Source organism: Tigriopus californicus, chromosome 5 (assembly GCF_007210705.1).
Source record: "Tigriopus californicus strain San Diego chromosome 5, Tcal_SD_v2.1, whole genome shotgun sequence".
NCBI classification, from domain to species: domain Eukaryota; kingdom Metazoa; phylum Arthropoda; class Copepoda; order Harpacticoida; family Harpacticidae; genus Tigriopus; species Tigriopus californicus.
Window position 1 is genome coordinate 948,510 of NC_081444.1, and position 24,990 is coordinate 973,499.

Below are 24,990 nucleotides of genomic sequence, written 5' to 3' on the forward strand. Positions count from 1 at the left end.
AGCTACGACACCATGTGTTTGCCTCTTCCGAGGAAAACGAATTGCTCCTGGACTCATTCTGTAGACCTGAATATCTGATTGATCTGATTAATGTGTTTCATTAAGCCGAACAAAGCCTTAGCATGGAACTTTCTATTATCTTTATATGACGTCATGCGGTTGGGTAAGAATTAGAAGGAAAAAAGAAGTAACGCGTCTGTTGTGCTTTTTCTTATGGCAGCTGATTGATTTATGGACCATGTACAAGGCAATGACAAGCCATTGAAAATTGTATTATTTTTATTCAGTTTGTCATAACACATCTGTCCTAATATGTGGTCTTTTCTTGGTTTGGTTTATTTTTTCATGGGCTTTTAACAACTACAAGGAGTGTTATCCCTAGTACTATCAAAACGAAAGGTTATAATTCGTCTACATGTATTTATTACCTTTTAATCTTTATATGATAGTTGGTCTACCAACGAATTTGGGTTGTCGGACTGAGCTAGTCCTTGAATGTAGGGCTAATCTGGAATGCCACTAAAGAATTTGTTCAAGTTTGCTTTAAAAAATGCAACCGAATCAATAAGGCCTACATATTCCTACGAATATTAGAGGGACTCAAATGAGACAATGAAGGAGCCCGAGAAAGAAGAGAAGTGGACCTCATAGTTTGAACTAGTCTGGATTCTCGAGGGCTTGAAGGTGCTCTCAAAACACACATAAAGCCTCTTGGCTTACTCACATAACATCCATTTTTGCGAACTTCCTTACCACTACTTAAAATGGAAGCTCCAGCACTCTCCTGCGCTGTGCCCAACGCTTCAAAGCCTTGGAACTCAGTGATGGAGAGTTTGATTGGATTGAGGACTGTACTAGCGTAGAAAGAAATCGAGTGATTGATGCCTCTGGCGAGCTCTTGGAGCACGTGGAAGCATGAGCTGACGAACCTAGCACAGTATTTGGCCCGGACGACGAAAGTTTGGCCAATTTCAAGCTTAGTGGTCAAAGGCAGAAGGCGTTGGAGATATCAGGGACTTTGGACAAGATTGGAGCCACACATCGCAAATGCTGAAGTCAAAAGAGGACGCCTTCAGCACAGGCTTGAAGACCTAGACTTGGGATCACGAGCAGGAGATTTCCAAGAATATACTCCACCAACAAGACCCGAAACAATTAGATCAAAGCTAAACACCTTCCAGTCGTGGATGGCTCATCCAGCAATGGAATTTGGAATGGAAGAGGGACGCAGCTTGGTTGTTAGAAGCGAAATGCCGATATTTGCTGGGAACCCCTTAGATTTCTTTGACTGGTCAAATATGTTTCACGCTTTGATTCATTGTTCCCCAAGGTCGGCCGCTGAAAAGATGGTCCTGTTAAAGTCTAGCTTTTCCCCCGAATGTAGGGAAATTGGGAAAGGGTTTACAAACTCGGAGGCTCACTACCTTCAAGCAATTCAAGCCCTCCATGATCGCTATGGGTGCCAACACCTTTTGGAAAGAGCCCATCTTCAAACCATCCGAGATTTGCCGAGTATGAGAAGTAACGAGAACGGTGTCAGTTTCACTCGGCTGGCAGACCAGCTTCAAGGCCATCTTAGAGTAGCGACATCATTGTTGCCAAAGGGAGACGGGTTTTTGACGGCTCGTATGTTCGATCTTGAGCACAAACTTGATCGCGGGAGCTTTCGACATTGGAGAGATATTTCTTCAGCTTTTCCTCGAGAGGAAGAGATTGATCACTTCGCGAGGGGGTCAAGTGACCAAGCGGCAAAATTAAGATACTTCAATCTGGATCGATCAATTAGCAATCGGGACGGTCCAAGAACAGCGAGCAGGAAGTTCGTGCTTCAAGTTGAACATGATCGCCAAACCTGCCCTTAATGCAAGGCACCTCACTTGCCAAGAGAATGCAAAAGATTCAAAGATTCCAATCCTTTACAACGACGTGAACTGGCATGGAAGACTGGTATGTGCTTTAGATGCCTGATCTTGGGTCATCAAGCGTTAGAGTGTCCCAGGAAAGAAGAACTGAACTGTCGAAAAGACGGATGCACCGGGACCCATCACACTTGGCTCCACGTCGATAAATCAAGAGAACCGGTGGACGTGGAAACAAGGAGAGAGCTAGAAAACCGAAACGTATCCGAATCAACACGTCAAGTTCAGATCAATACTTGTGGCGGAAACAAATTGGGTGTAATCCATTTGACCTTTGAAGTGTCTTAACGGATCAAAATCCTTGAGGATCAACGCCCTTGTCGATGAAGGCTCAGATGTTACTCTCCTTTAAAAAAAATAGTGAAAAAATGAAGATTTCACAACCAAAAGAGATGACCTTGAATATGAACCTGATCTCGCATGAAATTCAATGTAGAAGTGGTGTTGTTGATGTGATGATTGGAGGTTGCGATGAGAACACGATGTTTGGGCTTTCAAGCTCTCACTATGGACAAAGCGTGTAACAATCTGAGATCGTTTCCCTGGCACTCGGTACAAGGAAAGTTCGATCATTTGTCTGACCTTCTCTTGACCCATCTAGACTGGAAAGTAGACATGCTTATCGGGGTGGATAACCTGAATTTGATATATCCTCAGGAAGTGATGATCCCATTGCCATCCGTTGTGCTCTGGGTTGGGTCGTCCGTGGTGAGACATCTACAGTATAGTGGACCAATCAATTGGCGCAGATGACCATGTACATTATGCCTTACCCAAGCTGTTTTTGTTCAAAAATGTTTTCAAGTTATTTTTGGTAACCTGGCGCACTTTAACCTTTACAGCTTTGGCTGTCTAGTACACATTAGGCAAGCAATAAGACCTTTATCAGCATTGTAGAGTAGAGGAAAGTACTTATAGAGAAAATTTGTGGGCCCTTTATCGATGTCTTTTTGTATTTTTGCTGAACGTGGTTTTCTGCTATTTCATCATTTTGCAATTCACTTTTTGCAATATAAAATACTATATGTGGTAGTATTGCCAAGTGATAAGACTAGATCTTAGCAGCCAAGCAAGCGATGAAATTTATACACTCTAACTAACAATTCGGACAAGGAAGAGAACGAAAAATGGATGGAGCTTAGTTTCAATCAAATTCTTGAGGAGGTAAACACTTTTCAAATCTTTGTTAAGATCCTAAAGAATCGTTACTCATTTAGAACCAACGGAGGAGTTTGTAAATTGAATGCTCAAGTACGAAAGAAAAATAATCTTACCTAAACAAAAGAAATGGTCAACCAAAACGTACATATTACAGGGAGTTGTGCCATTCTTATTGCACAATCTCTTTGTTGGATTATGAGCAACTTCAGCGATTAAAAAGAAGAGTGAGGTTGGCAAAATCAGTTAAAGACATTTCTTCTGCAATCTTTGAAACTGTTAGAATCCTAACAAGGGAGTTTGCAAAACGGATGGTTTATTCATGACAAGAAAAGAGGTGGTCATTGAAGTACTTTCCTCTCTTATTGCCTGATTGAAGACTAAAGCAGCTGGCTCCATTATACCTATGATCAACGGTTCCCGGACAACGCAACCCAAGTGACAACTCTATCCAGCGAACATCTCTACCTAATTAAAAAATTAAGCACAATGTATTGGCCAAAAACAATTCTTATTTAGCGAACAAAACTGAAGATAGAAGAATTAACATTCAAAATGTTTTCAACGAGACAAGTTAATTTGAAATAAATACCAACCTACATAGAAACAAATCAAACTGTGAATAGTAGTGTAATGCCTTTCGGGTTTTTACATCGTTGGAAGCAGAATTTTCCATTTGGTTCAATAAGTATGGATTATTTACGAGTCTATATAAGATGTTCCGTCCACAATCGAGTACATCATCCTAAGATGACATGGATAAATGATGTACAAGGTGAATGATTGTTCCCGGAACGGTTTTTATCAAAATGTGAAGAAAATGGGTATTATGATCTTGGAAAAATCGCAAAGTTGTTGGATTGCCCATTGTGTAGTCCGTTTGTCGGTCAGATGTCGACCAAATGCCAGCCTAATGCTCGTGAAGACGTCGTGATCCATCACAAGTAGCTCCTCCAGCCCTTGATCATCCTATCACCAAGGAATAGCTCCAGTACCCAGAGGGCTGGTCAGCCCAGCTACAACCATGGGTGAAGAATGACGGATACATGTTGAAGGGAGGAGAAAACAGGAAATTCTCGGTCATCGAACGACATTCTCGTGATCATTTTGAGAAGGGGGAAGAGAATCTGAATAAGCAAATCTCATCCCCAATAATCGATGTCACCAAAATGTCGGTCAGACCCAGTGGTGGTCAGATGTTGCCCACATGCCACACCCTACAGAAAAGACAGACATAATCCATTGTCGGCAATCCGGGAAACCCCTTGATGGCCAATGTGGCTAGCCTGACGAAAGGAGGTCAACCCTGGACATTGGTATGTGAAAATCCCTGTTGCGGTCAGATGTCATACAGGCGCAACGGTTTTACCCAAGAAACCGTCGCCGTCCACCAAGGGCCCTGGAACAACCCGTTTAGCCTCCATGTGGAAGAGGCGTAAGCCAACATTGCAAGAGAAAGTTAAATCAACGGCAGTCACATTTTTGGGCTCGAGCAGAGCAGGGCCACCATTTGAACCTCTCGGACAAGGGACCATTGAACATTGCAAGTGATAGCAACTCCCATCGTGAAGCTCTTGCTGGTATTTGAATTGAGAACATTTTGATAGACGTGCTGGAGGTTGAGTCGATCCATTTTTGAATAAGAGCAGTGAAAGTCAACGCTTGGAGTCGGGACCCAGGAAGCCGTGCAGAGTCAAGAGGACCTGGGGAAGTGCATAGCATACATCAGTGAGCCAGCATAGACGAGTTGAAAAGTCTCTGGAGCTGAGTACAAGTGCAACTTCTGAGTTATACTCCGTCAATTCGATTCTGGACCTTCAATCCAATCGAACCGACGTCATCGCCGTGGATCTCCGTTGGACAAGAATCACCCTCATCAAAAAGTAGGATCAAACCATTTTCTGTCCATGCATGTTTTCCCTCTTCCATGGCCCAGCAATTACCCCCTCTTTCATTACCCGAGCAAGACAGCTGATTGGTAGAGTGTCATTTTTATGTAGAGCAATTGAATAAAGTAGATGGAACTGTAACCGAAGTTCATCTTTGATTTGGCAAGAGTCCGGTGTTAGACTCTAAGTGTAGAGATCAGCATCGTTTGATAGATGCACAGTAGACTAGGATAGTGACCACATTTTGCAGGATAGTTAGCCTTGAAGATTGGCCCAGGTATGCCAGACAACCGAGATTGATCTGGGACCAGTGGGGAGTAGAGGTAACTAGCGATTTGTATCCTTAGTCATTTGATGATTGTTTGAGGCCCTGATAAAGGAAGCTCAAACTATTGCTCGTAGGCCCTGATTAGGGTTATAACCGGAGGCCTTAAGATAGGTCTAAGAAATTTAAGCCCATGTACTAGGTGCTCTCCATCTTTGAGAGCTATCAAGGTATTTTTACCTAGTGCTTGGGTCAGGAGTTCCATGTTTCCGTTCACCACGGGAATTCAATAAGTCAGGACCTTTCACCCCTGGCTGGTGGACGGAACATAAGATGCTTCATCTTTATTCTGGGTGGACATTGTCCGTCGGGTCGAGTTGTCTGTTGGGTCAAATTGTTCTGTGGGTCGAGTTGTCTGGTCACCACAATCAAGAAAATCTACCGGATCACTTGTCTCTATCATTAACCTTCAGCCTTGACGAAGCCAAGAAACCTCTAATTGAAGATACATGCAAGGCAGTCAGTCGTCCAAAGAGCAACCTTTGTCATGGGGAAAGCCGCATCATTCATAATTAGTGTTCTCGTTAATGCAATCAGACCTGGTTCAACCTCCTTATAAATAGAATTAATTATAGTTATAAATACATGGGTTTGAAATGTAATCAACCACATTTACTTTCTTTTCAAACTTGAATAATTTCAACTAATTTTCAATTGAAACTCATTTATATATAGTCATACTTTCTTATCCCCTCGTACAAAATTGTGAGTCATTATTTTAGCTGGCTTAAGAGTTTACGAATAGTTTTGTAACCGATTCGAAGAATGTCCTTCAAAGTAAAAACTGTGAATAAATAAAAACAAGGCATAACAAGAAATAGTCAAGAATAACAAAAAACGAGTTGGTATTGGCCGGTCTATGAAGCCCCTGAACAAAAGGTTGGTCCTGGATTTTGGACAAATACTGATCCAAATGAGTTTTGAAGGAGAGGAAAGGGTTGTGAACGGTCGCTTTAGGTCTGAAGGTGGAAGGCTGTCGAGTCTGGGAGCATGGTATACTACAAAGTTATCTTATTTCTTGACTAGCGTTGGGTCTCTAGAGTTTATTTCATCATTCAAGCTTCACGATACACCTTTTCCCTCATTGCAGGTTGTGTAAACACTACTGATGTGATCAATCTGCCTGGGACACAAGCTTTCAAACCAGTAGAGCCAAGTTTGATCCAAGCTGGATTTATTTTTAGATAAAAGGAAAGTACATTTTGTGACCAAAAAAATCCAGCTTCGATCAAACTTATCAGTACTGGTTTGAAAGTTTGAGGCGGAGGCAACTTGATCCCATCAGTGGCCAATACCTGGATTTGGACACAGATCATTTCAACCTTTTTCTTAGCAACGTTTAGAAAATAGGCATTTTATGACCTCTTGTCAAGCTACTTTTGTATCCGGAATACAAAGAAAATTGTCTGCATTTTATTAGATAAAACGATGATCTGGTATTGTGAGAGGTTTCAAAATACTCAAACTGATCCAAGTTCAATCCTTCCCCATGTCCAATATCCACCCGATTGTTAAGATCCTCCACGTCAACACCAAGTTCAATTGCAGCAAACGAAGTCTAAAACGCATCATAGCACAGCGTTCAAGTCACTCGGCGCAGGATTTACAGTAAAGGCCTCCCAACCCTCGCAACGTCTTGGTGAACCACCATTGTAGTGACTCCAATGTTCGAATGTCTTTTTTAAATCCTGGGTTCCAGACCTGAGGGCAAAGCTCTAACTTGGGTCACACCTGAGTTGCGAAGAGCCTGAAGGCATGGATCGTTGTTAGTAAATTCTTACTTGATGATGCGGATGACATGACTTGTCTGGGCTGCAATTTGAGCAGAGTGTGTGGAAAACTCTAAATCCTGGTTCACAAATACACCCAAGTCTCTGTGAGTCTTCCCGACCTCATGAGAAGCCCCACCCATTTAATAATGACATGGATTGGGAGGGAGACCTGACGTACAAACCTCAGCACTTCGATTTTGTGGGCATTGAGAGCCATTCAATGGGCAACCTGTAGCCCAAGAACCAAGTCTATCAATTCCCTTCTAGAATAAAGCACTCTGTCATCTTTGTTCTGTATCGTTCGTAAAACTTTCGTATCGTCTGCAAACTTAAGAGTTCTAATTTCGTCATCTGATGATCGCAAATCACTCACACAAAGTTACAGGTTGATATCGACCTCGCAGCCAATCTTTGTTCCACGCACCACAATCCATCCCAATTCCAGTCGTCACTGCTCGTTCCATAAGGATCCCATGATCAACCCGGTCAAACGCCTTTGACAGATCAACATAAATGGTATCCACTGCCTGTCCTTGGGCCATGGCTCTACTCTCATATTCATCATGGCTCAAGAGGTTTGTCATTAGGGTCATGTAGGTGTTGATCCAGTCTCCTTCTTTAAGTTAGATTTGGACTTTTTTGTTTGGATGAAAACTCCTGATCAACCTTACATTCAAAGGCTAGCCAGATCTGCCAGCATTAGATTCATGTAATTAGGCAAAATGAATACCATTTATCGTCTTTAATTGCTGGGGATCCCATTTCCAGTAGCGGTAAGGAAGTCCGAAAAAAAAACAATGAAAATTGGATTTCAAATCAGACTTGTATCTGTGAGGTTCATATTTTGAAAAATCATGAAATCACGAATGGTTTGTAAAATCCTTGTGTGATAATCCAAGTCAATTGTGTGCAGATAACGTACGACAGAATTCAGACAAAAAAAGTAAAATACATCATGAGTTACTCATCAATGTCAACCAAAACATGCATTCTTAAGAAGATATGTTCAAGATAAAGAACCTCGCTAAAAATGGAAACATTGCAAAAACAAGATGATTTTTGATCAAAATTTCTGATCAACCATATATTCCAGGGCTAGGCAAATCTGACAACTCTAATTCGTTAGGGGATGAAATATTATATGTATGTGCCTTAAAACTAAATCGATTGGTGTATCTCATCATCAGGTCATTTGTTTATTTTTAATAATACAATTTCGCGCGCTTTTTCAAGTGGTGAGCCGTCTGGCAGAAAATTGCGCGGATGAATAGATTTAAGGGGATAGTCGGTAAAAGGTCGCTAAAAGTCAAATTTCTAAACAAGACTCTCCCTACAAAACCATGTTAGGTATTTCATGTTTTATTTTTATCATTCGCACGAAACTTTTATGTGACAGAAACAACCCAACCTCTCTTTTCTCAACTCTGTTGCCTTTCTTTAGGATTTAAGCATTTAATAAACGGTAAAAATAGAGCTACTATTGCATTCTTGTTTTCATTTTATATGAACATCGCAATCAGACCAACAAAAAATTAAAAAAGTTAGGAAATGAAAAGCGTCGAATATTTCACCACTGAAAATGTACTCATATGTAAACTACTTAGTGTTGAGTAAGGCAGAGTAAGGCGAAAGTCTTTGTGAATGAAAGTTTACTTCCCGCCCAATCCCGAGCAGTGACTTTCCTTTCAACTTCCTCAGCTTCCCATAGCTTCGGCGGGGAAAGCCATGAATCTTAGAATTTGGGGTATTTCAGTGGAAAACCCGCTGCTTTGTGCCAACGCCGTCGAGAGCGCTTTCAGGGTACAGAGCTTCTGTTACATTTCCGCTGTGAGTACCTTTCCTTCTCCAAGATAGCAACCCGGTCAGTGCATGCTCGTTTGCAAAAGAATAACAGCAAAATACTATCTTTGGCAGGGTTGGTCAGTGGGAAATATACCCTTCTCTGACCCAATTTTTGGATAAAAACTCATGGTTTTGATCGGTATGTTTTGCAAAATTATCATTTTTTTTTAGATAGAGATAGATTAGATATAGTTTATTAGATTAGTAGCGGTGTGAAATATTTGCAATTTTGCACATTTTCATTCTCTACCTTTTCCAGGCCAGCTATTTCATGGGTGTCGAGCAAACTCAAACTCGAGGCCTAGGCTGTTGTTGCTTGTTCATTTTCCATGCAAAATTGAAAAGAAATTTGCCAGCATAGAGCTAGTATTTCTACCGTGAATCAAAGCTCCGCTTCAGAAGCTTGGTAGTAGTAATTTCAGTATCTCTTCCTATGCTGATGATACAAAATTGGTAGTTGGTAGGAATGGTCAGGATTCCGGTTGTCTGCAAAGGTCCTAGACCAAATTTATTTCTGGGTTGCTGCAAGTAACATGGCCTTGAATGGAATGAAATTCCGCTCAATGACCTTTGGGTCGACGCCATTAGACACTCCACTATTAGATGATGAAGGTAAGGGCATTCAGCAGGTCTCATCCCTGAAGGATTTAGGTGTATTCCTCCAAGATAATGGAAAGTTCGATGAGCATATCCAGTTGAAAGTTGGTAAGGCTTTTCAAACATGTGGTTGGATATATCGCACGTTTAAGTCCAGAGATAGTGTCACGATGCTAACTCTGGACAAGTCGATTGTTCAGCCGCATCTTGAATATGCCTCGCCCATTTGGGCTCCAATTAGTTCAGCAGGTTTGCAAAAGCTCGAGCAGGTCCAAAGATGTTTTACTAGGAACATTGAAGATATGAGAGAGCTCTCGTATTGGGAGAGGTTAGAACGGTTGGGATTGTACAGTACTCAGAGATGGTAAGAAAGGTATCTGATATTGTACGTTTTCAAATGCATTCATGAGCTTTGTCCCAACCCAGGATTTAGGGTCAATTGTAGTGACTGTAGAGGCTTAATGGGCGTTTTGAGAGCACCTTCAAGCCCTCGAGAATCCAGGCTAGTTAAAACAATCAAGACCACATCTCTTCTAATTCTTTCTCGGGCTCCTTCTTTGTTCAATTTGCTGCCTTCAAATATTCTTAGGCTTAGTAAGGGGTTGATCCAGTAGCAAGATTTAAGTCAGACTTGGACAAGTTTTTGACTAAAATTCCGGATCAACCTTATATTCAAGGATTAGCCAGATCAGCCAACTCCAATTCATTGGTCGATCAAATAATATATATAATTAAAAGTCAAGTAAAATAAATAATCTTCTCGTCTTGAACTGCTGGGATTCCAATCCCGGTAGCGGTAAGGAAGTCCGCACAAAAAAAAATACATGTTCATTATATTTTTATCTGTTATTCACTGTTGGAATCGAAATAATATTTTAAGAAGCAAGGAGCTCTTTTGCAAAAGAATATCACGTGACAAAGAGTGCCAATAAAGTATTGTATTTATTTTTGAAAGAGTAATTGATTGATAGGATAGGATTTCAGATAAACATAACAGATATTTTTGTGGCTTATCTTTATGACTACTTGACGGCTTTGCCACATGCTTCAACCAATCTGAGTTGAGAAGTTAGGTGTACGCAGAATTTAATTGTTTCTTTGAAGGGGTCAAGCGGATAAGCCACGAAAATACTCGTATCAGCTGATATCTGCATGTACACAACAATCCAGTGTGTTGTGGAAGAACCTAGAAATTTCTAAGTAACCAACCCTGAGTTCGGGAACAAAGTTTCTGGCCCGAAATGTTTTTTGAATCAATTTGCCTTGCGGTCATTGATATTTGTATGCTTTGTTCATTCATGACAGCCTTTGTACACGTTATGTCAAAAATGAATCACTGTTCCACCTCGGAAGCACTTGTTTTCAAAGCTTAAATTTGGATGGAGAACTCGTGACGGGGTGAAAAGACTATCCAAGGTCACTAACCAACAGCCGATAGGTCAGGAAAAGTGGGCATAGAGACAGGAGGAGCATCATCATGAGATTGAAAGAACTCAGGGTACGCCATGAAGTACGTACGCAGTGGGCAGGGCACGATGTTGCATGAATAGTCGAGGGATGTTGGTGAAACAATCATCCAAACTCAGTTCTGAAAGAATGGGAGCTCTTGTACATGACAAACATACTGTACGTCCGTATAAGGTTGGTCCTAAGTTCACAAGTTTGATAAGGATGCTGCAGATGGAACTGTTGCTATCCACATGCGGTGCTAGGAATTTCAAGAGAAATCGATTCCTTTGAGTCTGAGTTTTATTAACCAAATCAGATTTGGAGAAGTTTTTCAACAAAATTCCAGATCAGCCTTATGTTGAAGGGCCAGCCGGATCCGCTGACTTTCTGTCGTTGGTAAATGGTACAAGTCTTGTAATAGTGCCAAGTAGCAATACGAAGAAAATAGTACATTTCTTTCTCCATTTCGACCAACATAATACTGTTATTTAATAAGGTTAGGGAAATCTAAAGGAAATTGCTAACTTTGAGAAATGGACATCAGTTAAAAGTGAAATTGAAAACACGATATCAAAATGAACAAAAAAGGGTATTATACTTTTTAGTGAAGCTGAAATGACATTTTTTTTTGTTGAATATGCCAACAATTTCTCCTGAGGAGTTCAAATCAAGGGATGAAGTGCTTCATCAGTTGTCAACGGCATAAAACTGCAACAATTATTTTCAAAAAATTTGAAATATCATATAAAACAACAACCAAAATTCCTGAATTATTTTTTTGACTAAGAAGTAGCTTTGATATTTGTTATTATAATACTTATTCATTTAATGTGCACAGCAGACAGATGGAGTCAAGGTATAAGTGAAATTATGCAGTCACTCAAAAGCATATTTGATAAGTAGAGGGCGGATTTTTTATTAATTTGCAAGTTGAATAGGATTCAAAGAGGGTTGCAAATGAGTAGCTGGTTTCCCTGAACTGTCGAAGAAAGACTGCCGGTTACGAAAGACACTCTTAAACTTTTTAAAAATACCTCTGGATATGCATGGATGGGTTCAAACTGCAGTATGTTTTATCTTTGACATACACTGATCAGTGATGACTAGACGTCGAATAAACGCTTTTTAGAATTCATAAAAATTCGAAAAAACGTTAAGAAAATGTACTTGTATTTTTTCTGTTACAAAATGTTAGGCAAACGACTGCATTTAATGGGTTATTTATTAGGTGTCCTCATTATATTTACAAGAAATGAAGTTCTCTTTCTTGGTTCTTTGACATAAGGACACTTTTTGAACTAATGCTTCATTTATGGTAAATAATTGATTCTGTTTTGGCCCCTCGGTTTGAATTTTTGCATGGAATAAACCCTTGATGGCTGGTATGGCTTTATCAAGTGCAACTCCCTTTCTTCCTGACTTTCCAAAATAGAAAAGAGGGAGTTGAATTTGGTATATTTGCAAAAAACTTAAATGATCTGGCGAGGGGTTTAACTCTTCGTCTGATCATCCTGAACGGAATGATTAAAAAAAGTCCTTGCAAACGGAAACAAAGTAAGAAGGAGACGGATAAAGATGTTTCAAATGAAGGTAAACGAGCTTCTGAGACATAGGTGTGGAGTCTAGCCTAGTGCTAGTATTTTTCGCTGATGTAAATTCAATTGGCACTCATAAATCACAGGGTCCTAATTTTAACAATACTGCAAATTTTGAACATCTTGAAAAGCACCTTGAAATGATGTGGTCTAAAATTCATCCCTGTATGTAATAAAATCTGATTTACTCGTTGTATTGTAGGGATTTACAGATTTAATATCATTGAACTTTGGATGGTCCAGTATTCTTGAGACACCCCCTAAATCTAACAATGATTGGCAAACTAATGGTTTTAAAACCCTAAGGACAAATATCAGTCAAAAATTGAAAAGAATTGCTCGAAATGGGGTTGTGAAACAGTTACTCATAACTAAGGGTCGTAAAATAGCATGTGATTTGGTCGAAATAGTTATAATTATAACATTAGTTATGATAATCTGCCAAAATAAGTTCCGAAAACGTAAAAATAAGTTATAAAAAGGTGGAATAACAATTTTTTATTTGTTTGGTTATTCATTTATCATGTTGGCTTTTACGGGAAAAATGGCTTGATTATTGTTTTTCACGATCTTCTTGCGTATTTGAGCTCAGAAATATAGTCTTGCCTTTACATCAAAGTAAAATTGAATTCTAATGTACGCACATATCTGTAACTTCTAGATGAAAATCACAATTTGAAGCATCCTGAAATCATGGTCCAGGACAAAGCAGATGAGTGGTCTCTAAATTCGATGTCATCGGTGTGTGAGAATTTAAGGCAATTTAATACAAAAACTTACGTAATGGTTCGTAGAAGAAGTAAAATACACATCTTCATTTACCTGTCAAAGCCTATCAATACGTACACGTATTCCGAGGAAGAGATGATTAAAATAAAAGAATCTGTTAAAAATTGAAACACAAGAAATACGAAATGAAAATACTAAATGTTTTTTTTTTGTAAAAGTCATCATATGAAATGTACTGTACAGGGTGGAAAGAAATTATGGGCCACTCTTTTTGACTTATGAAAATCCTTCCCCCTCCCTGAGAGAATTGCTCTCACCACGGTGGGAGGGTTACCAAACGGCTTAGGGCTAAAATTAGGTCATCTGCAATATAGCACTATTGTATGTGTTCAACAGTTCTTCCAGTCCTTCATAATGAAAGCTTGGGGTTCAAGGTCAAACAAATCTTTGAGCGGCGACAAACATTGTAAGACCATGGCCAAAGTAGCCCTGAAATTCTTTCTACCCAAAACTTCTCCTAAATTTCGCTTAAAAATGACCAAAACTCTTTAATTTCCTCGAAAATCCTCGGTTTTATGGTTAAAATTCGCTAAAAAGGTTTTTTGTCCCAAAATGGTTAATACAGTTTAGAACTTAATTTATCCTGAAATAATTTTTTTTCCGACCCCTACTCATAACTGTACAAGAGCAGGAAAAATTAATTGGAAAGTATATTTAATTCAACAAATTTCCAAAGACAATAATTGCAATTTAATACATTTCAGACCAATGCAATCGTAATCATAATTAACTGACATAGGTTTGCTCACAGGCCTTTTCACGTTGTAGACTGGACTTTGCACGAACGTACTCTTGTCCCATTCTCGGAATTGCTGTTGGGATCTACCTCTGAAGAGATGAACGTATATGGACCTAAGCGTAGTGGAGGCGGTTTTCCTAGAAATCACGCGTCACGGCGCTATTCAAGCTGCTTTGTCAGTGTAGCAAGGTAAAAGTCCTATAAATAAGGATTGGAAAGAAAGTTTCCTATAGTTATTGTTTCTTTTTGTGGACTTCCTTACCGCTACTAGGCATGAGATCCTCAGCACTTCAAGACGGAAAACGGATTCATTTTACTTAGTCTTGATATTCATATGATATCTGATCCATCAACGTTTCTTACTCACAGAGTGGGGATCAAGAATTTATATTTTTACGTTTTTGGAGTTACAAATGGCAGATGTTACTCATCAGTTGACTCTATGCAACATCTATCGTTAATTCCTCCATGCAAGGAATTATCAAGAGACCGCTGATTTTTCACAAATGCAAAAGGCTAGTTTTTGTTGAAGTTACCAAGCAATTGTTGTCTGAAGAAGTAAAACATCAATATTGCAATTAAATTCTGCACCGGTAAAGAGCAAGCGTTTTCGTCCATTCATGAGTGGTTAAGGAAAGAAATTTTATTTTTTTAAATGATGCCTTTTAAAAGTGGCCAAGATTAGTTGAACGACCATTAGTTCTCTTTTGCAACATGTTTATATTCTAACGTTATTTCCACAATATTGTGAAGTTATGCATTCTACTCTTGGTGCAAACCTAGTTGCATGCAAAGTTCCGAGCTGGTCATTTAAATTATTTTGAAATTGAGGTAACAAAGCAAAATCACCTCAAGAAGCAAAATCATGATTGCTTTGTGTTACAAGGGACCTATGATGGGCATCATTGATTTAAAAGCTCCCTTTGTTAATTGTGGCTAACATTGAATCATTACCTAAAAGTTAACTTTCTTAACTCTGTATTCATTACTTTTGACCAAACTGTATGCTCTTATTAGGGCACACATTGAAATTCATTTAAGTAGATTGCTGTTTGCATTTGTAACATGTAAAGTAATGTTTTCCAATTTGTAACATATAAAGTAATGTTTTCCAATTTTGGGAGGAAAAAGAGATCATATTTCGCACCATTTTTAAAAAGAAGTAAGTAAAAAATAGATCATTTAGCCTTTTTTCACTTGCAAGACCTTCGAAGGATCCCCAAACATTGAAAGCTGATTTACCAGGTCAAATTACAACCTTTTTAAAATTATTTTTTTTCACTTTATTTCCACGTTTTCACAACTTTTTTTGCAACAGTTTAGCGCCTAAAAAACCAAACTATTTTGACGAAACTCATAAGTTTTTTACATTTGTTTTATTGAAATGGTGGTTTATTTCTTCAAGAAATTCAATTTCTAAAACAGAGCAGTCTGTTCACATCTATTTTCAATCATATTCTTTCTTGGCCAACGGATTAAAATGCCAAAAATTGTACAAAGACCATATTACTCTCTCCTTATAAAGTCAGAGTTAATAGGAAGTTATGTTCTTTGTTAGAAAAGCAAAACTCTCATTGACTTTATAAGGTTCAAATAAGCAATATCGTCTGAAGGGTCTGGTGACCGTCCTCGAGAAGTGCCATGGAGATAGATAAATTAACAACCAACTTCGCACTCGCTCATTCATCCAAGAGGGCACGACGACCTCGTGGAAAACGGAACCATGGAAACGCTCCATTGATCAATGTACAGCTTTTGACACGTTACTAGATCTTTTTCAACCAATTTCTTTGGAACAACCAATCAACCTCAAGGGTAGCAGGTAGCAAGCCCTTTGCTTGTACTTAGTCGTGTTAGCAATAGTGATATAGACATTTTCTCAAGCTCCCCACGAAATGCCTTCCCCAAATTCCCATCATGTTCGCTTGGGCTTGGCTAACTTTGACGCGGCCTCGGTCTCGACCTCACCCAAGTGCAAAGTACGGACTCCCGCCTCACTCACTATACGTTGTCGAGGACGGTGTCGTAGACGAGTAGTAGATGGACTCGTGCTGAAATATATGTGCTTGAGTGTGCTACATGCAAGTTGGCTTTGTCTGTTTGAAGTTTGGACTGTGCGGGTTGGTCGGGGAAAGAGCGACTAATGTGTACAAGCGGTAGACTCTGTAGTATGTGGTACTGTGGATGAAAAAGACCGAGCAGTCCGGTTCGGGTTCACAATTTCACATTCCCATCCAGCGTGTCTGGCTGACAAGGAACAAGGATCGAGGATAAGAGCAGAAAGAGGACGTGGTCTATAGCCACCTCCACCACCTTCACTTCCACCACCACCGCGACAAGGAGCCACGAGGATGAACGAAGAAGGCGAAATAGAGGAAAGTAGGAACTAGAGGAACGGAGGAAGAAGAAAGAAATGCTCGCACACACTCAGGCTCCATGGAGTAGTAAGACGAGGACGAGGAGGAGGAGGAGGGTTGGGCCGTATTTAGAAGATGGGATCAGAGTCCCCCCCTCGTGCAACGCAATGGATGCACACACCGGTGAACGGTGTGACTAGGACCATGACTTGTGCTACTGCTTTACGGCGAGCGGTCCTTTGTCCAGGTCCGGTGGCTGTCTCATACATATTATATACATACACTCACTCACTCACTCACTCACGTCACGCACTCACACTCTCTATCTCACACATGCCCATGATACGAAAGTGTAGTAGAAGTTGTAGTAGTGATAGTGGTGCCTGTCGCGTGTACGGAGGACATCAAGAACTGCGTTGGGAGGAGCTGCAGGAGGACAAGGAGGAAGTTTAGAGTCCGATTTTTTTGAGGCGCAAGAAGTACGTCCGTCCGCACGCACGTATCTTCCTTCCCTCCTCCGTGTACCCATCTCCTGGATGGATAAAGTTCGGCACGGATCGTGTTGTTGAGAACAAGCCAAAAACCTGGAGTGCCCGACGATGATCATTGTGCCAGAGGAAAGGGGAAACATCCCCAAGTGATGTCTTGCCAGTGTTATTGAAAAGTAGTCAGGAACTGAATGGAAAGGTGATCATCATCCTCAACCTTGTCGCCGATACCGCCACCACCACCATTTCCATCGGAGTCGCCGTTGTCCACCGACTCGCCTCCTCAAAAAACAAGTCACTGCCCGAGTCGTGTATAGTACTTGCCTTCTGGTCAATCTGAACGTAACGTAGTTTCGTCAGTCAGTCAGTCAGTCACAAAGCGAGTGAATGAGAGTCTAGACCACGGGCCGGAAAGGATATCGCAGGAAATGTATTTGCTTCCAAGTGAGTCATGGAAAAGTTGCAACTCTACGAGTTTGTTGGCAAATAACCCCTCCGACCCTGGGAGCGTTGCTCTCTTCAAGGACATGAAGAGCTGTTCTCTCAGTCCTTCAAGTTCCAACAGTTTCCTGGAACCGCTCTAAGCAACAGATTGTCCATGAGAGTTAAAAGGGACGCAATAATACCACAGAGTGTAGCCCGTGTTGCCATTTTGGCAAAGAACCTAGATCGTAATTTGTGTTTTCTAAGTGCCTCTTCAAAAGAACAAGTGATGCGTATTCTGCAATCTCAGAGCAAGAATCAATTGGAGGAATTCACTCGTATTTTCTTGGGAAGTCCTTGTTGTTCCTAACGTAGATTCATTCACCCGGTTGGGCAATTGTTGATCGCAATTGCCAAAGTCTGACCATCAACATACGTACACAGAAGCAGCCGACTTTTATTGCATTGGCATTGGAAGATGCACGGAACCCAAATCACCGGGTGGTTCATATTTCTCTACATCAAGACCGATTGGTGACACATAAGACAAGAGGGTCATGTTACCCAAAAAGCGAAAATTTCTCCCTTCGGATTATGGAGACTTCTCTCCTGTTCCGCAAGGAAATGGTCCAGATTCTACAAGGTGCCATGAACGTAATAGTTCTGTCTCTCTCACCAAGATAGAACCCGACCATTTACTATCAAACCCACGTGCCATGGTCAAGCATGAAGATGCTTTTCCATCCGAGGGCCATGCTCACCATCAGGCCATGTTCCCAAACATGCGAGCAGGCCCTCTGGATCTTGGAGAACAAAGTCCCCAACAAAGTACGGCAGTCGATCTATCTACCGGAAATAGCAATGGAAAAGGTCTTCAAATCAAAGAAGAGCCGCGAATTCGGGCCATTCCATCGCCCATTTTGAAAGGACGGAGCTTAGTTAGCCCGGTAATAGAAATCTCCAAGCACCACGTGGTGACCACAAGTGGTTCGGTGCAAATCCGGAAGTTATCCCCGACCGAAGATGCCAAGTTCAGGACGACGGATCGTATACCTGGAAATGATGTGAAGAATGAGCAGAAGTTTGATATCAACTTAAGCGATTGGATTGGCCATCGCGTGTTGGCTCGGCGAGACCAATATTTTTGTCCGGGTGTGATAAAGAAGGTGTTTGAAGGGTACTCTGTATCAATTTTGTTTGACGGTGAAGATCAGCCACTCATCTACCATGAAGTTCTAGCTCAAAGCGAATACGATACAATCATCAGTGATGCAGTTCCAATGTCGCACAAGGTACGATCTCGTCTCCATTACCAAAAGAACGAAAAGTTAATGCTACTTCTGATGTTTACCCTTTTTTTCACAGGTCTTGCCCAAACATCGGGTGGCGGTCAAATTGGAAACGGAGGATAGCAATTTGTTTCAAGAGGGCGTGGTCCATGACATTGCAACCTCACCGCCTCAGTTCCTCATTAGTATGGGCGGAGCTGAGGAAAAGACATGGTTCAAACGTGCTCATGTGAGACAACTTCTCCCTCCTTGGTGGGAAGAAGTCAGCCATCCCAACTTTTGCATATCTAACGCGACACCCACACCTCTTTACGACCCCGAGGAAAGTGATGATGATCTGAAGAAAGAGGACATCTCGTTCATGGGCGAATCTGGTCCATTGACTCCTGGTCGATACATATCTCTCACACCGGGAGCCTTGGGAGAATCGAGCAATAACAAACGATCCAGTAGCACCTCACAAGGTCGAGCTAGCACGTCTAGTCTAGAACCCGGGATGATGACTGGAGGAAGTAAAGTTCGGTCCACGCCTTCAAGTCCTAGATCCCTGAATGCCACACCAAACAAGTACAAGAAGGGTGATGTCCTGTCCATGCCCAATGGAATTCGGAAGAAGTTCAACGGGAAGCAATGGCGGCGGTTGTGTTCCAGAGAAACCTGTGCAAAAGAGTCTCAGCGAAGAGGCTACTGTTCAAGACATCTGAGCCTCAAGGGGAAGTCGTTCCTCAGACACAGTATGGCTCATGGCAATCCCTTCATCCCAAAGTCCAATTTGGAAAGTGGCTTGGGCCTTCAAACACCACTCCGAGGCTCAGATGCAGATCGAATGGAAGCAGCCAATTTATTAGTGTCTCTAAGCAATACATCTCGACCAAACACACCTGGATTTTCTCCCATCTTAGCGGGTCATTGCTCTCCAAGGGTCCTCCAGTCTCCAAAAACCATTGGATCACGTCATAACGTGTTTATGCCCATTGTTGCTCATCCCACTGTAGCGTCAGCTGCAGCCAATGCTCACCAGGCCCTGATGGATGCTCCCAAGAGCAAATGTGCCAGAGGACTCCACACCTCTGGGTCTCCTATACCCACGCCAAGATTCATAACGAAACCTTTGGCCGGTGTGATTCGCCCAGAACTCCTCCGACCCTCTGCTTCCTTGGTGCAAGGTTTGCATTCTAATCTCTCCACAAGTCAGCCGAAGCTCACAGCATCTCAACCTTCACAACCTAGTCCAGTGTTTGGTCAGAGTGATTTCCCTCATGGGTCATCTTCAATTGCAACTAAACGAGTGGAGCAAATTCCTCCAAACCAACATCGTCCTCAACAAATTATCTATGTTCCAAATACGTCGAGTCAGACCAGTGGTGCAAGTAGATTGATTGTTCAGGCAGTTTCACAAGGCCTGGGAACCACGGGCACCCAAATTATGACCTTGACCAGGTCTTCCGATGTACAATCAAGGATCACACAACAACCTTCATCCATGTCATCACAGCATGCTTCCCATCAAACGATCGCAGTAATTCCAGTTAAGCAAGGGAACCGAGCATTATCTGCTGGAGAGATGAAGGACAAAGGGAGTGTGCCTTCTCCTGCGGCACTCTATTATGTGGTTCCACATAAGACCACAGTATTATCACCCAGTCAAGAGTCTTACGGAAAGGCAACTATTACTGTTCAAGCCTCAGAGGGCTTGGGAAAAGTTGGATTGACTGAAAGCTCCGCCACTCGTCCCACCACCAATCCCAATCAGCCAGTTAGAACGACTGAGCAACGAGTCCCATCCTCGGCAACGCTTCACGTGGGGCAAGGTGCCTCAAGGCAACAGGTTGTACTCTTAACCAATGGCCCCAGCCAAGCAAATCCTCCCCACTCTTCCTCTTCCACCAGAAGTATTTCCACCACCACCATTGCCTCCCATATTCACCCAAACCCGTTGCAGCTGTTACCGGTTTTAACCATGGCCCCGATAACAGCTCCATCCATAACATCTCCTTCTCATCCGGCGAGACAATCAATGCCCGCGCAGATGGCTGTCAAGTCGTCCCTCGAAGAGAGAAAGGCCTCGGTTACCGATCAACCTAAGAAAGCCGAAAATAATGGTGTTTCACCTCCACATGCCGGTCAAGACGATGCAGTCAAAGTGGTCTATCCATGGCATTCGCTAATACCAATTTTGCCTGCATCGACTTCGAATGGTATTACCACCAACAGCATCACTCGAGTTGGCCCTAGTTCAAGAGGTGGAGATGGAGGTGAGAACTCATCTTCTGCGCAGAAGCAAAGCAACGGGCATCATCACCCCCCTAGTACAAACAACAACAATAACACAAACGCTAATGCTAATGCTAATAACAACAACAATACCGGCGGCCACAAGTCAGAATCCAAAAAAAATGGGGAAGGTGAGAGAAAAGAGCCTCAAGACTTGAGTGACTATTCGTTGACTGACGACGAGGTTTTTGATGCTCAAGACCACGGTGGAACCATGGGCAGTGGAGGGAGTGTTAAAAGAAAGGGTATTCCAAGGATCAGGCGCCCTATGAATGCCTTTATGATTTTTAGCAAGCGCCATCGACCCCTGGTTCACGAAAAACATCCAAACCAAGATAATCGGACCGTGTCCAAGATTTTAGGTGAATGGTGGTACTCTTTGGGGGCAGAGGAGAAGCAAAAATACCACGATTTGGCCAATCAAGTCAAAGAGGCTCATTTCAAGGCTCATCCCGAGTGGAAATGGTGTGCAAAAGACCGAAGAAAATCCTCGACAAGCTCAATTGGTAGTGTTGGAGGAAAATTAGAGCCCCTGGAAGAAAAGGAGGACCTTGACGACTTGAAATGTAAAGAGAAGGTCTCAGACACCGAAACTGATGTTGAGAGTGAGGCAGATCTTTTGGAAACGAAGACCTTCCCTCACCAGACTATGCAACAACCTCAAGGAAAGAAAAGGCCCGCTTTTGACGTGGAGAGAGCCCCAAATGGAATCGATAGACGACTGACCACTGAGGACGGGCCTTTCAAAGTCACATCGGAGAGCGCATTCAAGACGGTTCCAAATTTGGAACACAACCGAGACAAATCAGGTCAGGTACAGAAGCTACTTATTTTGCAATCCCATAGTACGGGTCTCAATTCTTCAAAGGACACCACCGCCATTCATTATCTCGTGCCGGTTATTGCGGGAAATACGGCGTTGCCGGCCCTAAATTTGCAAACCGCATCCAGACCCATGCTACGGTCTCCAGAGAACTTTGTCTTGGGACCAACACCTGCTCAGTTAAAACAGCCCGAGGAGCCTCAGGAACTTCCCGAGACGCCAACTGAGAAAAAGAGCTTCTTCAAAAAGGCCACCAAGGAGGACGGAATGGAGGAGGTACTGGAGCAAGTAAATTTCCAGGAGAAATTCTCCTCTCTCCCAGAATTCAAGCCTGGAGAATCACCAGGGAAGATGCCGTCACTACCATCTTCGCCACAAGTATTCGTTCAAAGCTACCGCAAGAAAACGCGTATGGCTCCGCCTACCCCGGTGGACACCGATACATTGGGCTCAGACGCAGACACGCCCATCAAGACTGCCACCCCCAAGCCCATGAGTGGCAATACGTTCTTTGGACCAGACTTTAACCCGGAGTCGGCCTTGAGAGAGGCTGATCAAATCGCCACTCCCTTGGATTCCGACTTGATTTCCCCCACCACCCCTGGGAGTCGAGGAGACCGGCCTTCGTCTCTAAAACGCACACTGGACCATCGGAGACAATTGGTGATGCAACTCTTCCACGATCACGGCCTCTTCCCGTCCAATCAGGCGACCACTGCCTTCCAATGCAAGAACCCTTTGGCTTTTCCTTCCAAGCTCTGTCTCCAGCTCAAGATTCGAGAGGTACGGCAAAAGATGATGGCTCAAACCCCTTCTCCAGCCACCACACCCACTTCAACAACGATCTCTCTTTCTGGAACGACTTTCGAGTTGCCCTACCACAACTCACCTCACAAGGTGGAAGAGATCAACAAGGCATAGTCACAAAAGTATCGCTAGTGTTCCATTCCGTTTGCATCTTCTGTAGCATCGTGATCGATCGGTGAACTCATAGGTTGAACTTCTGGAACAGGCTTGGAACCCATGACGCCGAGGGAGAAGATTTTTGCCACGTTCACAAGAACTCATAATATATGGATTGGTGCAACAACTGAACTCATTATCACGCACGATGACAAATCTGAAGTTAATATTATACGTATTATGATTATCCTGAACAAAAGAACTATATAGAGAGAGAAATTTTGATTTTCCAATAAACGCAAAGTTAAGTTTCTTATGAATTCTTGGAGGAGTTGAAATGAAAATAATGGAATTGATCACGTACCTTCAAGAATGGCCGTGGGGTCCATGGTTTCCATCTGTGGGTGTGGTTAGCGCCTAAAAGTAGGAGAATCGAACCGGGGGCCTCTCTCATTCTAGGACAATTCGCTAACCACTGCACCACGTCTCCTCACTTTGTTTCACTAGGAACAGTGATGAAATGAGCGAGCCCTCGTTTTGGGAGAGACTAAAAGAGTTGGGACTGTTCAGTGTTCAGAGAGGGTGCGAAAAGCATTTATTTCTATGTTTTCAAAAGCATCTTTAATGTGGTTCCTTCTAACATTCGTAAGGAACGCGTTGTTGATCCTGTAGCATCCTTTAAGTCAGACTTGAACAAATTTTGAAATAGCATTTCAGATCAACCCTTCATCCAAGGACTCTCTCGGTCTTCCAACTCAGACTCGTTGTTAGACCAAATATTATATAGATATTAAAACCTACAAAATAGACGAACTATAACCTTTCATTGTGATAGTTCTGGGGATAACATTCCCTGTAGCCGTTAGAAACTAAAAAAAGAGAAAAATAGCTAAGAGTAGACTAATAAAAGAAAGAATAATACCGCGTTCTTCTAGTAGTGGGGCGAGTCTGATAAAACTATTTTTGGACGGACCCCTTTGATATTCTAACTCATTGAAGGTTGCGGTAATGGGAACCCCAGTGAAATCATAGGCTATCCGAGTTCAAGCTTTTATGAAAGGTGTAATCGAATGTATTTATGTTCACTGGACCAGCATTTCAGAATATCAATACTACCTTTTTGTGCTTGGACACTCTAAGTAATTAGCAGGTAACAATACTCTTCATTTTGTTACCTGCTAATTACTTAAGTTACAGCATGAGGTGCTGCTTTGACAAGCTTAAATGGTCCAACCTGCGGCCATTCCCGAGGGTGAGGTAATAATTAATGTTGATTGTGATAAGGGAGCGGGAATATCCTTCAATTGGGATAACCGTCATCAGATGGCAGCCCGAGTGAGTGAGCTGTCAAACAAAACCAAACAGATCTGCTGCACCATTGATGGAGTTCCCAAAGTGATCGATTTTTTTCCTCTTGTCACGAAAGAAAAGTTAGGTGGCCTAGAGATAATAAGGAAGGACAACAGCTTTATTGCGGTTTTTTTTGCTACTTTCCTATCTTACCTGGTCTTATCCTTACTGGCTTACCTTGTCTCTTTGGACTTAAAGCTGGCACTTTTCATAACTTTTGGCTTGACAGTTGCATGGTTCGTAAGTAATTGAGGGCAAGTGACCTCCAAAGTCATTTCTAGTTGTCTTGGAAACAAAGTTTGACAATAGCTATTTCTTTTACGAGGGTTTGCTACTCTCTGAGGGTGGAAAAGTAGAGAAGTGGAGAGTAAGTGGATTGAGGGCAAATCTGAACCATGCAATCAACCAGTTTCATGTCCGAGTGGATTGGGTCGACTTAGGGAGGCAAGGGTAAGAAGTGCTAGAGGTGGAGGAGTAGGAGCCGCCCGCTCCTTCCGTCCTTGGCTCCTCCAACGGCACTAGCTCTATCTACTTACTCTCTTGCCTCCCTAGGTCGACGCAGAGCACGCGCAAGTTTCATCCAAGCTGGACTTTTTTAGGTCAGGGGAACGTACATTTTGGGACCAAAACAAATCCAGCTTGGATCGCACTTGGCAGTATTGGTTTGAAAGTTTGAGGCGCAAGCAGATTAATCACATCAGTATCAGGGAGTAGCAACCCGAGCAAAAGACGCAAATTTCCGTCATGTTAGATGAAAATATCCCGTATTTTTTGGCCCAAAAGAAGCAAAAAAAAATTGTCACATCACTATTGGTTGAAAATTGCCAAGCCTAGAGTTTAGAGAAAAAAGTATGAGAAAACGTGTAGACTATATTTCAAGACTGCAAATAAATCATCTTTGTCAAGAAAAGTATTCTAACCAAAACGCCTCAAACAGGTTTAAAAAGTTAGAATAAGGACAAATTAGCTTATTCAACATCATTTAGGTTGTTCCCAATCATTTCTTGAA

The 24,990-nt window shown here is 42.0% G+C and overlaps 1 protein-coding gene across 1 annotated transcript; it reads left to right on the forward strand.

The window, feature by feature from the left end:
• The first annotated feature begins 16,829 nt into the window (after positions 1-16,829).
• LOC131880518 (protein capicua homolog) lies at positions 16,830-22,951 on the forward strand. Its single transcript, XM_059227174.1, has 2 exons — positions 16,830-18,634; positions 18,708-22,951. The coding sequence occupies exons 1-2, from the start codon at positions 17,900-17,902 to the stop codon at positions 22,647-22,649; spliced, it is 4,677 nt and encodes a 1,558-aa protein (XP_059083157.1). The 5' UTR covers positions 16,830-17,899; the 3' UTR covers positions 22,650-22,951.
• The last annotated feature ends 2,039 nt before the right edge of the window (positions 22,952-24,990 follow it).

What these genes read in the sequence shown, in the direction of transcription:
- LOC131880518 (XM_059227174.1), top strand. Translation starts at nt 17,900, where the DNA reads ATGTTACCCAAAAAGCGAAAATTTCTCCCTTCGGATTATGGAGACTTC. An exon ending in CAGTTCCAATGTCGCACAAG is followed by an intron (nt 18,635 to 18,707) that starts GTACGATCTCGT and finishes TTTTTTTCACAG; the next exon opens with GTCTTGCCCAAACATCGGGT.